The sequence below is a fragment of the Kogia breviceps genome, chromosome 11 (genome assembly GCF_026419965.1).
Source record: "Kogia breviceps isolate mKogBre1 chromosome 11, mKogBre1 haplotype 1, whole genome shotgun sequence".
In the NCBI taxonomy this organism is placed as follows: Eukaryota; Metazoa; Chordata; class Mammalia; order Artiodactyla; family Physeteridae; genus Kogia; species Kogia breviceps.
In genome coordinates this window covers 96,093,021-96,110,945 of record NC_081320.1, presented here as the reverse complement: position 1 = coordinate 96,110,945, position 17,925 = coordinate 96,093,021, and the positions used below count along the sequence as shown (strand labels likewise).

General features: G+C 41.9%; 1 protein-coding gene across 1 annotated transcript in view; it reads right to left on the bottom strand.

The window, feature by feature from the left end:
• The window catches only part of NOL10 (nucleolar protein 10), an 88,787-nt gene extending 72,773 nt beyond the window's left edge, over positions 1–16,014 (bottom strand). Inside the window, exons 1-8 of the mRNA XM_059078374.2 lie at positions 15,816–16,014; positions 12,089–12,134; positions 9,125–9,223; positions 5,888–5,965; positions 4,605–4,642; positions 3,257–3,393; positions 2,459–2,524; positions 474–534 (exon numbers count right to left, since the gene is read on the bottom strand). Of these exons, the coding sequence (XP_058934357.1) occupies positions 474–534; positions 2,459–2,524; positions 3,257–3,393; positions 4,605–4,642; positions 5,888–5,965; positions 9,125–9,223; positions 12,089–12,134; positions 15,816–15,881 (591 nt within the window). The 5' untranslated portion in view covers positions 15,882–16,014. The remainder of the gene's footprint in view (positions 1–473; positions 535–2,458; positions 2,525–3,256; positions 3,394–4,604; positions 4,643–5,887; positions 5,966–9,124; positions 9,224–12,088; positions 12,135–15,815) is intronic.
• Between the last annotated feature and the right edge of the window lie 1,911 nt (positions 16,015–17,925).

Sequence of the window (17,925 nt, the reverse complement as noted above, 5' to 3'; positions counted from 1 at the left end):
TCCAGTTTATAATGTTTTCAAATAGGTTCTTTCATGTGATTCTCGCCAGCACAGCACCTCTACACAGTTGCCAAGGTAAGTATCATCATCTCCATTTCACTGAGGAGAAAAACAAGCCTCAGGGAAAGTCAGTCATAAAACTGGCAAGCGGCGGAGAGCTGGGACTGCCTCCTGTTAAGAATAAGAGTGGCGATCATACTGGAGCTGGCAATCCAGCAGCGACTTCAAGTCTCACCCCCGACGATGACGGCCCTCGCAGACCAAGTCAACGCACAAGGGGCACAGTCTGCAGCAACGGCACAGCTGTATCTCTGTGGCACGTGACCCACGGTCCTTACGAGAAGCAAACCAGTGGCCTGTGGCTTCATCAGCACCCTGCTCTTAGGAACCAAGCAACGCTGTCTTTAAATAAAACTCCTTTCATTATCAAATATAGAGCAAATGTTCTAAAAATAAAGTCAACGTACGCTTACCTCTATTGTTCCTGCGGCAAATAAGCCATGCACTGAATTTACGTCACAAACATTATTCCCCCTAAAAGAGTAAAGCGATAAGGGAGAGAGTTTTAGCATCTACTTTTGCAGGGGGCGGGGACGATAGACACTCAATAAACTTTCTAAACAAACAGTAAACCCAATGCTGTGCAGCAGGTGGCAGCAAATTCTCTCGCTCATCTGCATATGCGAAGCACCGAGGCATCAAAGGGGCCAGTGCATTGTACACAGTCCCCGGTCTCAGACCCCAGGGTGACACTCTATCTGCCAGTGGACGAGACAAGGAAGGGCTTTGTTCAAAAACACTATTCAAAAAAAAAAGAAAACAAACACTATTCCACCATCGCGAGTACACACGCCTCACCGTATTTTCTCCAAAGCAAAAAGAACACAGGCTATCACTACACTAATCCTGAGACTTGACCCGCTTGTTGAGTACACTGGTCTAGGCTCATCTTCCTCCTCTGCAAAATGGTATTCACCAAACTCACATGGCGGCTGTGAGGATTAAATGAAAAAACTACATGTTCAGCACAGCGTCTAGAGTTTACGAGACACTCAATAAATAAAAGTTGTTATTATAAACAGGAAATTCTGTAACTAAAGAGCATATAACTTTTTATTATTCAAGGATGCATCATGACATTACTACAATTTCCTTTTAAAGAAAATAAGAGTATTTCAAATCAATGTGGAAAAGAAACCCAGAGTTTACCTGGTTTTTATCACTACCTGTTCTTCCAACCTTTAAAAATCCCCTTCAGGGCTTCCCTGGTGGCGCAGTGGTTGAGAATCCACCTGCCGATGCAGGGAACACGGGTTCGTGCCCCGGTCTGGGAAGATCCCACATGCCGCGGAGCGGCTGGGCCCGTGAGCCATGGCTGCTGAGCCTGCGCGTCCGGAGCCTGTGCTCCGCAACGGGAGAGGCCACGACAGTGAGGCCCGCATACCACAAAAAGAAAAAAAAAAAAAAAAAAAAAAAAAAAAAAAAAAAAATCCCCTTCAAAGCAATAAGGGAAATCCAACAAGCTCATTATATACATAGGTGGGAAGTAATCCAGCTTCCACTCTATACTAGCTGTGTGAACTTAAAGCTGCTTACCCTCTCTGAGTCTCAGCTGCCCTATCTGTAAAATGGAGATAACAATAGTACCTATATTGTAAAAATTGGTTATAAGTTTCAAATGAGTGAATATATATAAAATCCTGAGTAATGCCTGGCACACAGTAAGCGCTTTCACTACTGTTGTTGTTGCTATTACTCAGTATTAATACTATTATGACAGATTCATTCCTAAAGGATTTCTCTATGAATAAAACAAAAGTACAGGCCACAACATATGATGAAAAGAAAACGTGAAAAAATCTTAAATGTCTGCCAGCAAAAGCATTAAAAATAAAATTAAAAAATAGTACTCCAAGTTATTTCAAAATTTCTCTATAAAAGAAAATTTCACAAAACTAAATCATGAATGAAAATTTAAAGGGGTTTCCCTGGTGGCGCAGTGGTTGGGGGTCCGCCTGCCGATGCAGGGGACGCGGGTTCGTGCCCCGGTCCGGGAGGATCCCACATGCCGCGGAGCGGCTGGCCCGTGAGCCATGGCCGCTGAGCCTGCGCGTCCGGAGCCTGTGCTCCGCAACGGGAGAGGCCGCGACGGTGAGAGGCCGGCGTACCACAAAAAAAAAAAAAAAAATTTAAAGAACACAGCAAAAAACAGTAACTGAATTTCTGGAGTGAATTAAAAACTCTTCACACATATTAAAAATATATTTTTTAATTTTACGACATCACCAGGTCTTCTAATGAGTTTTTTGTGTGAGAAAAAATTTAATGTTACTCTTTTACCTAAGCGGCCCAGAGCTCTGCTTGAATGCAACACATGTCATTTGACAACAAATTGGGCGTCTGGCTTCATCTCCTGGACAAAATAAATACAGCAGGATTCTTATAACAAAACACTCACGCAGCATCAGTCTGTAGAGGATTCAGGAACCGTCCTTGTTCCAAGTTTAATCTATAAACTTCAGAGCTGCCAAACAATGAATAAAGTGAAAAATCCAGTAAACTACAATGAACGTTTCTTCAAGTAAATATAATGTTTAGAAACATGTACCTGTCATAAAGCATCACTTCCCTTTGTAAAACTGATACAAGAATGTACCTAAAAGATAACCACCTTACTTGTAAGTTTGTTCATGCATAAAAGTGATTTAAACTACCCATGTGCCAGGGAACTATTATGACGTCATTAAGCAGAATACTATTTACAAATAACACAGAGAATACAAGATCCAAAATGTATCTATAAGTATGTATATAAGACTACAATGAAATAACAATAAAATACTAATAAGAGTTTCCTCTGAGTGGCATGATTATGGGTGATTTTCTTTTCTTCTTTATTCTTTTTTATATTTTCCCAATTTTCTAAAATGGATGTGTATTATTTTTATAATCATAAAGAAGGTAGCATTTAAGAATAAAAGTTTTGAAATGCATGCAATGGGGCTAAGATGCTGACTTCACACCACTGCTACACTAACTGGGTGACCCACGTCTCTCTAGACTTAGAGCAGCCTGCTAATAGAAGTCAAGGATGTAATGCCTAAATGAGCCAGTCACTTCGGAACTACACTCTTTGAGCAACCATAAGGCAGGGATAATGTCTTATTCTTCTTTTAATCCCTCTCCTCAATTTTAAGAACAGAAGTTGCTTGGGGAGGTGGAAAGGAGAAAACAAAGGGTGACTAGACCCCACTACCTTGCGCCAACAAAGTACAAGTCACAGGATGGATAATGGTAAGAAAAATCTCTCCCGAACTTTGGTATTCTGGTTTTGTAGTAGAAACCTGATTGCGAATGAAATTCGATGTATCTATCATTATGCAGGAAGACAATCTGAAAATGAAACAAGAAAATTAGTTTGCTTAGGTTAAAGTATTTATTTCATCGTCATCACTGAAGCCGGCAAAGCAAGAAAATCTCTGACCTCTCTCATCCTCCTTCTCGCTCTCTGTAAATGCATGTGTATAAACACGACTCACCATGATGGTTAAGAAATGTGTTTGAGAATCAAACCTCTCCATTAGTTACTTAACGCCTTCCTGCATCTTAGATAGGTTTTTTGGCATACTTTACCTTCTAACTGAAAGACTTCACACAAATGCCCTTCATTTATCTGGCACCAGCTCTCTGTAATGTAGAGCACTGCTCAGCAACCTCGGTGAGTCATTTCCTATTTTACTTAAGAACACATTTTAATAATCTCACTATTATCACAGAGTTTGATAGGCTCCTTGTATAAATTTGACTTTAACGTATTACAGAGGTATCTTAACAATCTGCAGATGGTATTTAAAAGCGAATTTATCAATATCTAGAGAAAATATACTATAAAATTACAAGTCCCAAAACATATGATAAACGGCTACCACAGGCAAAAGGATAAACTGTACCCCATAGTTTCCAGAACTGAAGACAATATAGAAAGTATATCAGCTCTGAAAATTCAATTTTCCTTCACGATGACATCTCTAAAAGTTTTTCATTTTAAATTGAATAAGGCACTTTTACTGACAATCTTGTAACTGCTGAAAACTACAAGAGTCGAAAGATGCACTAATGGCACCAAAAAGGAAAGAAAAGGAAACATAAATATATTAGCTGTGTCTTGAACTGTTTCAGTAGATGCACAACCACTTATTTGCAGGGTTAAGAAAATTAAACATGTAACACTGCTACTGTACTTTTCACATATGAATAAGAAAACGAAAATAATAAATGCAATAATGAAAATCACACATCTAGAACACAGGATGGTCTAAAAAGATGACTGCTACCAATCCTTAAAAATATAGATAAGGTTTCATTCATACATGCTCTGCAAAACTTATTTCAATATTAGACTGGCCAAAGGCTATCTCTATCCCGGTTGTCACATACATGTGACAAACTAAATATATATTGATAGAAAACAATAGGTTTTATTTCACTATACAACCATTTTAAATTTAACAATGGAAACATCATAAAAACACTTATCGTACAAACAAATCCCACTCATTCATTTCTTGAGGACAGGCAGTATAAACCAATGCTATAAAGCATACCTTTGAATAGTCATCAGACAAAGCTTCAAAGGTGACAACTGAAAAATAAGAAATAGGAAAAATACAATTATCAGTCCACTTTTTTAATAAAAATACAAACTTGATGCAAGGATTCTAACTCAACACAAATACTATATACAAATGCTGGGGTTTTCTTCCTTTTTTGCACCTACATAACACAAGAACAAGTTTCCATGCTATACTGTCCCCCAAACACCAAATGGAAAATTAAAAGCTTTAGTTTCTTTATACAGATCAGCTAGATTTTCTACAGAACTGAAGCAAATTAAATAATAAATTTACAAAACATAATGACTTCTAAATTTTGTCACAGATTTTTCTGAGATGTTCAAAGTAAAACAACAAACATTAAAAACTCAAAACTTTTTGCTTTAAAAAAGGTTAACAGTAACTTTTTACTCATTCACAGTATATCTGCTAAATGAAAATGAAGAATGAAAACAGTTATTATTAGCGGCACATGGAGTTTGTACTACTTTTCAAAAAGAAGACAGTGAAACAAGTTAAGAGAATACATATCCCATTAACTTCTTTTCCCTCAGTCTCAAACATGGGGCCACCTGACAAGAATACCTGAACTCTCCCACTTCAACCTGCACCCCGTGCCAGGCAGAATTCTAAGAATGACCCCACTGACCTTCCCCCCGGGGCAGTCCCCTCCTCTGGAGAGTGTGGGTGGGCACTGTCAATGTGAGGAGACACCGCGCTGGTGATTACATCACTTTCTAGGGCAAAGGAGAGATCTGTAATCACACGAGCCCTTTTTGCAAAGCAGAGTTTTCTCCAGCTGGCGGCAGAGGGGTAGTCAGAGAGATTCAGAGCACGAGAAGGATCCAATGAGCTGCTGCTGGCCTGACGGAGGAGGGGACCGAGTGAGGAGGAATGCAAGGGTCTCTAGAAGCTGAGCATGGCCCCAGGCTGACAGCCAGCAGCAAAGGGGTCCCTAGCCCTACAACCAAAACAAACTGCATTCTGCCAACATCGTGTAAGTTTGAAAAGGGGTCTCGCCCAGGGCCTCTGGAAGAGTCCCACCTGGCTTACACCTTGAGGTCAGCCCTGAGCACAGAACAAAGAAAAGCCTGGACGGACTTTACCTACAGACCTATGAGCTAATAAATGAATCTTTTTTAAGCTGCCACGTTTATTGCAATTTGTTACACAGCACAGAAAACTGATACACAACCCATGCCCATTTTAAAAAGCAGAAACGCAGCCAAATATAAAAACTATTTTTGTGATTTCAAATATAACCTCTTACTTACCTTCTGAATCTAAACACCTTTCAAACTTCAAGGATAATTGATAGGTGTCGTAACATCGAACTCGAGGTTTATATGTTCCTATAAAAAAATTTAATGTGAGGTAAAACCTAAAGGACATACTTTTCATTATCAATATCCTGCAGATATGTTGAGTATACTTTTTGTTTAAAGGTAAGATTCATTATAAGCATATCAAACAAAAAGAATTTAAAAGCAGCCCACTCCTAAATTAGATAGCTAGTGGGAAGCTGTTGCATAGCACAGGGAGATCAGCTCGGTGGTTTGTGACCACCTAGAGGGGTGGGATAGGGAGAGTGGGAGGGAGACGCAAGAGGGAGGAGATATGGGGATATATGTATGCATATGGCTGATTCACTTTGTTGTACAGCAGAAACTAACACAACACTATAAAGTAATTATACACGAATAAAGGTATTTTTTTTAAAAAGCAGCCCTCTCCAACATCCCAAGGGAAAAATGAACAAAGGACATAAACAAGCAAGACACAGAAAATGTATACACCTGTGTATGAAATACAAATAACTAATCAACTTCACAAATAATCTAACAAGGTAGATTTTTTTAAAATTAGTTTTTGTCAATATTTATAAAATAAATAATAAGAACCTGCTGTATAAAAAAATGAAATTCAAAAATTCAAAAAAAATTCAAAAAAAAAATTCAAACAAAATTAGTTTTTGTCTATCAAATGGCAAAGATGAAAAAATGGTATCTGCATTGAGGTTGATGTTCAAAAAAAGTTCTCTCGGGCTTCCCTGGTGGCGCAGTGGCTGAGAATCCGCCTGCCGATGCAGGAGACACGGGTTCGTGCCCTGGTCCGGGAAGATCCCACATGCCGCGGAGCAACTAAGCCCGTGAGCCATGGCCGCTAGGCCTGCGTGTCCAGAGCCTGTGCTCCGCAACGGGAGAGGCCACAACAGTGAGAGGCCCGCATACCGCAAAAAAAAAAAAAAAAAAAAAGTTCTCTCATACTTTGGTGATAAGTATAAATTGTTATAAATTCTTTGGAGGACAATCTGGCAATATCTGTAAAATATGTGATGCTCATACACCTTATATTTGTATTTCAACTTATACAAATTTATTCTACAGAAACACACCCATAAGTGTACCAAAGACATGAAGAATGTTCACCGCAGCATTATTTACTGATGGCCAAAAATTGAAAGCAAATTAAATGTCCACTGACTGGGAAACGATTAAATAAATGATGGTAAATCATTATAGAGGTTATAGAGAGGGTGACACAGACCTGCAACTCCCGACATGGAAAGGTGCCAAAGCACATCACAAAGTGAAAGGGAGAGTGAGTACAGCAGGTGCAGTGAGGGCTGCAGAGTGGCGTTTACACTGTGATCTGGCTTTTGTAAAACTCAACAATGACAGTGTCAGTACTCTGTACAGAAAGAAGATGGAGGAATAAGCACAGTGATATTTTGTGTATTTTAGTGCAATCTTAGGGACCTTTCACATTTTATCTCATGTATTTCTATAATGTGTGCATTTTTTATAAGTTTATCATGAAAAGAAAAAGACTGACTTTTAAAACCTCTAAGGATATTTTTAAAAGCAAGGAATGAAGTAGTCCTGTGTTTTCTGGCATGGATCAAAGCCCAAGATCTTATTTAAAAACAGTATATAGTATAGTATATGAACACACACATACTCTGTATACACTATATATGTTATATATAATCTAGATTCTGAACATAAAACTGGACGCTAAAAAATGTGGATAGTCTTAGTAACGAGACAACCATTGACAGAGAACAGAAGAGGCTAGCACGTGGATGCATAAACGTTGTCAAATAAGAAAGTGGTTGGAAAAGCGATACAGAGGGATAATGTTAAGCCAACAAAAAAAACGTGAGTGGACAATACCCAGGATAGATGTAGCAAAATCACAACCAACAAAAGGTTGGGTAATGCTGTTCTAACGTGTCATACATTCAAAGTTCCCTACATTTGTTGACTTTTTGATACTGATGAACACTGCTAACGTAAAATCTTAGTGACATAAAAATACTAGTATATGATAGAGAAAATCATTATGATAAAAATGACCGGGCTTCCCTGGTGGCGCAGTGGTTGAGAATCCGCCTGCCGATGCGGGGGACACGGGTTCGTGCCCCGGTCCGGGAAGATCCCACATGCCGCGGAGCGGCTGGGCCTGTGAGCCATGGCCGCTGAGCCTGCGCGTCCGGAGCCTGTGCTCCGCAATGGGAGAGGCCACAACAGTGAGAGGCCCGCGTACCGCAAAAAAAAAAAAAAAAAAAAAAAATGACCTTTCCTGGAACTATCGTTCATTGCTGGTGGGAGTACAAAAAGATCTGACTACTTTGGAAAACCATCTGGCAGTTTCTTGTCAGACTAAGTATATATCTATACCCTACGACCCGGCAACGTCCTCAAAACAGACGTGCACAAGACCGTTCATAATGCTTTACCAATAACGGTCAAAGAATGAAAATAGCCCAGGCGTCCACCAAATGAAGAGTAAATTAACAAAGTGTGGCACAGTCCTATAAGGAAATCTTATTTGCTAATAAAAAAAGAACACATTACTGACACATATTAGAATGACATGAATGAATCTGAAATATGAAGTCCTAGATGAAATAAGTCTTACACACAAAAAATAGATAGTGTGTGACTGCACTTACATGAAGTCCATTTAAAACAGGCTACACTTGTCTGCGGTGAACAAATACATCACAGCAGCGGCCGGCCACACGTGAGTGGGAGCAGGGACTGACCGCGGGGCGTCAGGAACGCTCTGGAGAATGTTTTGTATCTTGGTAGGGGTTTGGGCTACACAGGCGTATGCATTTGTCCAAACTCATCAATGTACTTATACAAACGTATCTTTTAAAAAAAAGCCATAAATGAATACTGAACTCTAGTTAATGATGCACACACTGGGGTATTAAGGGGTGAAGTCTACTAAGACCTGCAACTTACTCTGAAGTGCATCAGAAAACAGGATGGATTGACGGATGACAGAAAGATGGACAGACAGGTATGTGATAAAGCAAATACAGTAACTGCTGGAGAATCTAGGCGACAGGCTGTTCACGATACAGCTTTTTCAATATTTCTATATGTTTGAAATTTTTAAATAATAAAATGTCAGGGTAATTTTTTAAAAGTGACCTTTCCCACCACAGCATTTCCTGCTACAAAGTATATGTAAATCATAACCAAAAAGATGCTTACCGGTTGCTAAAATATACTGCCCGTCTTTTGATACCTTAATAGTGGTACAAACAGTAGGCATTTCAAAATCCTGAATAAGTTCAATTCTCCTACGGACATCTACAAAGAAAGAAGATAAAAAACTGGTTTAACCGCCACGTGCTTCCTCTGTGTCCAGGAAGACAGTATTCAGAGCGGTCACTGCCAACGGCAACGTCCCAGTGCTTCCTAGCCTCGGGAAGGCGCACAGACACAGCCCCGTCCATGACACAGCAAGCTTTTCTCTTAGCTCATACCTTGTTTTTCTAAACTAAGTATTTTATTTTTATTTTTCAAAAAGGAAAAAGTGGGGCTTCCCTGGTGGCGCAGTGGTTGAGAGTCCGCCTGCGGATGCAGGGGACACGGGTTCGAGCCCTGGTCTGGGAGGATCCCACATGCCGCGGAGCGGCTGGGCCCGTGAGCCACGGACGCTGAGCCTGCGCGTCCGGAGCCTGTGCTCCGCAACAAGAGAGGCCGCGATAGTGAGAGGCCCGCGCACCGCGATGAAGAGTGGCCCCCGCTTGCCACAACTAGAGAAAGCCCTCGCACAGAAACGAAGACGCAACACAGCCAAAATAAATAAATTAATTAATAAACTCCTACCCCCAACATCTTCTAAAAAAAAAAAAAAAAGGAAAAAGTGTCATCGTTAATTGGAAAAAAAAAATATCCATAATAGTGCATCAAACGTCCAGTTTCAAGCCCGGGATAAAGGGGCAACAGAATAAACATTAAACCACTATTGTTATTCAATCATGGATCATGGCTAAGACAAAAATCTTTACCATTTTTTCTTCTAAATAATAACAAGTCTAAGCCTTTAAAATCTTAAGTTTATATAAGAAGCTGCTACCAAGCTGACTTTTGCCTCTTTGGGCAGCACTGATCTGCGGCCAAGAAGATCCAGGCTAGAGGAAGCCTTAGAGCAATCTCTCTGGGTCAAAACACTTAAAATGTACTCTCACAAAAACTGGTTCCCTGCACCAAGAAAGTGTGGATTCTTGCTGGCTGCTATTGTAACAATGTGCCCACTGTATGGACTGTGTATGACTCTCTGGCACATTATTGCCTTGTTCACCAAACCAACCGAGCAGGAGTGGCCCACGAAATTTGGAAGACACATGATAGTTCTGAGATGGGCTGGAAAGGAGTCAATGAACAATTATTTCCTCGAAGTAATCTGAATCTGTTTTCTTACACACTAGAACACTGGAGTGGAATGAGAGAATCAGAAGAAATCAAAATCAGTAAGCACTGCGAAAGCAGCAATTATTCTTTTCCTTTGATTTAAAGTTGTAATTTTCTAATTTTATATAAAGCCTACTTTTCCAAGATGATTGCTTTGAGATATTTATCTCACATCCACAAACCTTTTCAATATCTTAGGTCTTTGATTTCCAGAAAATAACTTGAACAAAATACGTGGGAAGTTAATCATCTTTCAACTATGACAAGTTGTAATAGAGAAAATTTCATGAAAATTTGTCCAAAATGATTTAAGTTAAAAACTGATCTTACAAACCTATCTTCCCTGCTGTCATAACTTAGAGAATCAAAATCTTCTACAATGATCATATGTTCATGTTCATATGTCCTGTATATAAAATTACTTTGTTCAGAAAGAAAATGTTCATTGCCTCTATATCTCAAAAGCTGACAAATGGATTTAACAAATGGAAAAAGATATGATACACTGGCAAACAAAGTGATTGCGGAACTGTTAGGAGAGCTAGTCCTTCTAGGACTGCTTGCATTCCTGTCGGTCTTGCTGGCTGTGGCAAGACCGTAAGGCCCTGGCCACTCCTTTCCCTGAGCCACCTCTCAGCATTATTTATGCAGCTGGGAACCTCCACAGGTGAGTCTCCTCTAGACAAAGAGCAGGCTTGTTTACTGCTTGCTGTAAAGGCAGTGTGGACTTCTCAAGTTCTGTGTTCCTCAGCTGCAACACAAACCCACTGCATGCAGTGCACCCATCTGGGCCACATTGAGTGCCCCTGTGGAACCCAGGCAGGGGGGTGACAGAGGCATGCTGGCGCTCGTGCTATCTGCTGTGCCGCCTGAGTAATGGAGCCCTTGTCTCTGACTCAGGAGTATTACGTCTTCTGCTATCGTCCATGAAACAGTAAAAAGCTAACTTACTAGCGCTTAAGTAGGTAAAATCAAACCCCATACCCACGGGACTGTATCAAGCACAAAAAAGGTTTTCTCAAGAAGAAAAAGGGGGCTTCCCTGGTGGCACAGTGGTTCAGAATCCACCTGCCAATGCAGGGGACACGGGCTCGAGCCCAGGTCCGGGAAGATCCCACATGCCGCGGAGCAACTAAGCCCGTGCACCACAACTACTGAGGCTGTGCTCTAGAGCCCGCATGCCACAACCACCGAAGCCCACGCACCTAGAGCCCGTGCTCCGCAACAAGAGAAGCCACCGCAATGAGAAGCCCGTGCACCGCAACGAAGAGTAGCCTCCCGCTCGCCGCAACTAGAGACAGCCTGAGTGCAGCAACGAAGACCCAACGCAGCCATAAATAAATAAATTAAATAAATAAAAATTTTAAAAAAACAAAAGGGCTTCCCTGGTGGCGCAGTGGTTGAGAGTCCGCCTGCCGATGCAGGGGACACGGGTTCGTGCCCTGGTCCGGGAAGATCCCACATGCCGCGGAGCGGCTGGGCCCGTGAGCCATGGCCGCTGAGCCTGAGCGTCCGGAGCCTGTGCTCCACAACGAGAGAGGCCACAACAGTGAGGCCCGCATACCACAAAAAAAAAAAAAAAAAAAAAAAAAAACATAAAAAAACAAAAAAAGAAGGAAAAGGGCAGGAAGTTTATTTTCCACTGCATGAATTCCACTGTGTTTTTGTAAACCTTCACTTAAATATGATAACAATAAATGAGAAAAGCATTATAACGTGGATCACAAATGTAGCTGAAATGAAAAAAATAATACTCACCGACATCTTTCTTCTGAAGTGCTCTCTTTTTTCTGTCAGAAAGCCACTGAAAGAAAACAAAGAGACTTTATTTTAAAACATATTTACTTGAATTGTTTCTCTGCTTACAAAAATAATACATGCTCATATTAAAAAGTTGAAACTTTATAGGAATATATAACATAGAAAATGAAACTACTCTGTAATCCTAACCCTACTGTTAACATCCTGTTACATGGATTTTTTTCTGGTATATATTTACATATACTAGACAATAAATTTTTAGAACTACCATATTTTACACAAGAGAAAACTAGTTCACCTAATCAACCTAAGGGAAAGGAGTAAGCCTCAAATATTATGGGTTATAACTAATATATGGAACTTTATTTAAGTGAAATTTTAAAAAGCAAACATTAAATGGAGAAAGTTTCTTAAAGAAATATATTTTTTTACAAAACATAAACCAATAAATAACTGACCAAATAGCTGACACTTGATAATAAAGAAATGATACTTTTAAAAGTCACATCCACTGACACCAGATTTTGTCCTGTAATCCCTGTACCTTATTTTAGCTTGCAGCGTAAGTCCATTGCATGAACAGGTGCCAATGATGAAGCACTAATCAATTAGGATTAGCTTAAAGCAGTGGTTCACAACCAGGGGCAATTTTGCCTCCAAAGGGCATCTGGCAATTCTTAAAGCTACTTGGTTGCCACAGTGGGAAGGGGTGGGCACCCCTGGCAACTAGTGGGTAGGGGTCAGGGATGCTGCCACACCTCCTGCGATGCACAGGACAGCCTGTACAACAAGCACTGTCCAGCCCCAAATGTCAATAATGACGAGGTTAAGAAACCATACCCTCAGGAAATCAAAGAAAAGCAAGAGAAAAATTAACAGATGTCACTTCTAAAAGCGCAAACCCAATGTACAGCCCATGTTAGACACGGGACATCATAATCCTTAGGGCTCTCTGGTCATGTAGTCCCACCCCTGAAGACCCTAAGTGTGACGCCTGAGGCAGTGTCCACACTGGAACAGGTGTCACTCTTTGACGGGCCTGAGTCTGAGCCAGAGCTCGCCTCCTGTCTTTGTCTTCAGGGCACTGATTTACAGGTCTGTGCTGGTCTCTATGATGACACTGCTCTGATTTCATTTTAGGCAGAAATGTTTCAATTAAAGGTGATGTTAAACTATAATTCTGGGCACTCGATACATTCTTCTACATCAACCTCATAGAAGCAAAACAAAGAGCTTCTCCTTTAATAGGGGATTCGATTTCCTCTTCTCAGGGAGTTATGCTAAAAAAGGGGGCAGTTCATTCAATAGCTGGTCTCACACCTCATGAGCTTGGGGCAAAGAGGAGGGGACTGAGATTGCCTTCTAAATGGGAGCCTGGGACCTAAAAGAGCCAGAAATTCCTTACAACAGTGATGATGGAAAACAGTTGAAAAATGATGAAAAACAGCTCACTCTGGAGTTTCTGTACAAAGTGACAGCACTACAGGAGAGCACACAAGACAGAGTCAGCACGGGGCAGGAATGAATCAGTCTACGTTTTAGAAGTTCACCAAAGAACTGAAAGTTGTCACTGATATCAGGCATCCTCTTTGTGTTCTATAAAATCACAGCTAATAGAGAAAGTCACTTTACCAATGCCAAATAATTTAACCAGAAACCCAGCAAAAGAGCTCTGGAAATGCTGATGACCTAATTCTCTCACTGGACAGGCACCCCTCCATTGTTGGAGAAAAAAAAAAAAAGAAAAGAAAAAAAAAACCAACCCTGCTTGATCTTACATTTGAAGTAGGTAAAGCAAAATAGGCAATCTGTTGATAAGTCAGAATTACTTTAAAAGAAAATTAACAGGAGACACATACCTGTTTACTCAACATTTCTACCTGATGTTTATTAGAACATCAAACCTTCAGTATCAAAAATAAAACTTTGGGCGCCTTTTGCTCACTACCTTCCCCCGACGCGCAATGTGCTCGATTCTCCATTTCAGTTATCAGCAACGCCGTGTACCCAGTTATTCAGATCCAAACCCTAAGAGTTCTCTCTTGATTCTTTCCTTCACCTCAACTCCCTGCGACTATCCAACCCATTAGCAAGTGCCATTAGCCTACCTCCAAAACACCTCCATTACCCCATCCAGTCTTAGCATCTCCTCTGCTATCATCCTAGCCCAAGCCACCCATCTCTCAGTTGGACCACCTAACTCATCCCCACTCACACCCTCCCCAGCTGCAGTAATTTACCAGAGATCAGCCAGTCTGAAACCCAGCAACAGCTTCCAACAGCACTAAGAATAAAACCCTCACTTCCTGCCTTGGCCTACAAGGCCCACCTCTCCAGCCTCAGCTGTCCCCGCCCTCTTGCCCCACTGAGCATTCCACAGCCACCACCGTGCTGCTCCTGTTTCTCCAACGTGCCAAGTGCCTTCCATTGTGGGTCACTGACACTTTCTGTTCCCTCAGTACGGAAAACTCTTCCTTTCCCCCATCTTCACAAGACTCGATCCTTCTCATCATCCAAGTTTCTGTTCAAATGTTACCCCCTTGTAGAGGGGCCTTCCCTGAGGGCTTGAGTCCAAACCACTTTCTGTAAACAATTCATCCACAAGTGCTCTCTTATAGACACTCAGCACTCAAAGCACTTTTCAGTATCTGAAGTTGTCCCATTTGCTTACTTATTATCCTTTTCCCCAACAGGGAACCTTATCTTACCGGTTCATCACGTATCCCAACACTTAGAACAGGGCTGCCTGCAGGTACTCACACCTCAGCAAATGTGCAGAACCAAAGAACAAAATAAGAAGGCTCATGCTGTGTGACAAACAGCTGGAGAACGAGGCGTTATTTAACCTGAATTCTGAGAAGAATCTAATCATTGGCTCCAAATCTTTTAGGGTCAGACACAAGGAAGAGTTACACTTATTCTGATTTCCAAGGGCAGGACTCAGAGCAACAGCAGCGTGTAAAAAGGGGGCGTCTCTTAAAACAACTGTCTAACAAGCAGTCTCAAAATGGAGGAGCTTCTGCCAAAAGTTTCTTCTCACTGGCAGCGCTTCGACAGCAGCCTGACCAGCACTTATGAGAAATAACATCCAAGCTACAGAGCCTAGGCGGATGACTCTGGACAAGTCACCCTTCCCGTCGCTGGATCTTTTGCATATTTTCAACATGAACAGATTGGAAGAGAATGGCTGACTTTCCAAACGCCTTCCAATTCTGATGTCCTAAGACTCAACGAAATCAAGCTAAGTTCAGCAAGGTTCAAAAATACTGCCGTCCACATCATAAATGCTGCTGACGCAAAGTCTGCATACCTCTTCACCGCTGTATTTCTAGAACTTGGCATATAATAGGAATTCAAAGAAGAGCTGATGAGCGGGCATTAAATTGGGGGAGAAACACCTGACAACCAATCTGCCCACGTTTTCCTCCTCGGTGTGGCAGCGGCTGCGAACATTATACAAGCCCAAAGGGACAGTTCCTCTGTTCTAGAGAACTTTACCCCCCAAAAGTTCAAGCCAACTCATCAATCCTGATCACCCCTCGGCCCAGGTTCTGGCGCTGTAACAGCACTGCCCTCGTCTCCCAGCACAGCTCCCCCAGGTACCGTCCCTGCACTCTGGGCCTCCCCTAGTCTGGGGCCGGCCCGGGCCCAGATGAAACTACCAGGTACAGGGAGGAGGAGAGGGGCGGCTGCCCCGCGAAGAGGAGGACCCGACGTGACTCACCTCGGGAAGGGACTTGCCGCAGCTGAGACTGTAAATCTTCACTTCGTTGAGGCTGGAGACCTGCATCGCGGCGCCGAGGAGCAGCGACCCCGGTTCCAGTCCCGGACGCTGCAGTGCACGGAAGCACCCGAATTTCTGGGCCTCCTGGGTCGCCTGGGCGGCGTGGGGCCCGGGCGCCGGCGCTGGGTGATGACGCACTTCCGGGCGCCGGAAAAAGCGCCCGTCCCGGAAGTGGGAAAGTGGTGGAGTTAGGGAAACTTAACTAGTGATGTCCGGGATGCTGTGGGGCTGGGAGCGGCTTTAACATGGGGAGGGCGAAGAACTGCTTTCCCTTTTCTCAGCAGGGAGGAGCAGGAAGCTCTTAGGGTCGCGGCTCAGGCCGAAGGGTCGAGGTACCCGGGAGGGCGAGGCTGTCTGGGCTGACTGAGGCTTTGGTGGGCCCGGTCAGGGAATCCAGGGAGAGAATGCGACCTGGGAGCGAATTCAGAGTGCAAGTGAGTTCTTTTCTCACCAGTGTTTCTGCAATATTCCATTAGAAATAAAAGCTTTTTTTAAATATTAAAAAAATATTTTCATCTGGAATTGACATTCATCCTGCAGGGGAGCAAAATTTGCCACCCCAAAATGTCTCTGGCGTGCGGATTATTTCTAGCTGAAACCAATCAAGGCCCAGAATACACAGGAAGAAACTTTGACCTTCCCCTTCACTGTCTAGAAGAATGTAGATAGAGGACCTGTTCTAGGAAGGGCGCTGTCGCCATGGATAACTAGGGTGTGAACTGGGTGTGGTAGACAGGGAGGAACCTAGCAAAGTCTGTTAAAATTCCTCTCTGTGTCCCATTGTCTCTGTGATACCCAGCAAGCATTTGTTTACCAAACATTTGCTTTTTAATCTCCATGTCAGTTGCCTTCCTCGCCTTTGAAGTCTCAAACCAGTGCCCCAAACAATCTTTTTTGTCTTTAGCTGAAGATGGTATTTAAGATGAGGGTTTCCAGTATTTGGGTGCATTTCTCAGTTTTCCTGGGTCTCTCCCTTGTATACATGTTATTACACTTTTGTTTGATTTTCACGTATTAATCTGATGTCAATTTAATTCTTAGACCAGCCAAAATAACCTAGAAAGGTAGAGAAAATTTTCTTCCTTCCTGGCAATCTCACTAAATAAGGAAAGAAAAGAAAAAGCATAGTAAAAAAAAGTGGGGGAAAGGTAAAAGAGGAGGTGATCAGGGAAGAAATGGATTTGAACCTGATGTTTTTTGAGATGGGTGTGACAGTTTTGACAGACAGACCCTCACTTAAGTATCCTTTTCAGAAAGTTCACAAACTTTCTGTTGATCATCCAGTTACTTAGAGACTATTGCCTAGATCTGAGGACTTAAGAATTCTTGGAGTGGTTAGATCAAACTTCAGCAGCAAGTGTCGGTTAACTGTGCAAAAGGGTCCTTTTGAAACTAGAGAGTAGTCCTCCACTTTCATATAACTGAGGTGGGTCACTTTGAGCACAAGCTATATTGTTCATGGCAGAGTAACGACTTCTGAGCTTAACAATTTTGTTCCTATTGTAACAGTCCTTATTCTACCTTAAAGTTCCACTCCAAAAAAAAAAAAAAAAAAGTTCCACTCCAAATTCTACCTTCTGCCTGAGACTTCTTTTGAGAAAATACGCAGGACTGCCATCCTCCTTGCGGAGGCGGTGTCCCAAGGGAGAGAAAGATCATGGGCTTCAGAGTGGTAATAAAATAGGCCTTTTAAGCAAGTTGTAAAAATAGAAAACGTTAACAGAAACAGACTGACAGATCTAGAGAACAAACTAGTGGTTACCGGTGGGGAGAGAGAAGGGGGAAGGGACACGAGAGGGGTAGGGGATTCAGAGGTACAAACTACTGTGTATAAAATAAACAAGCTACAAGGATATATTGTGCAGCACAGTGAATATAGCCAATATATTATAATAACTTTAAATGGAGTATAATTATAAAAATACTGAATCACTATGTTGTACACCTGAAACTAATATTGTACTCAGCTATACCTCAATTTTTTAAAAAATGGAAAATGCTTATTTTCCAAAATATGCAGGATGATTTCCAAGACACTTTGAATACTTTC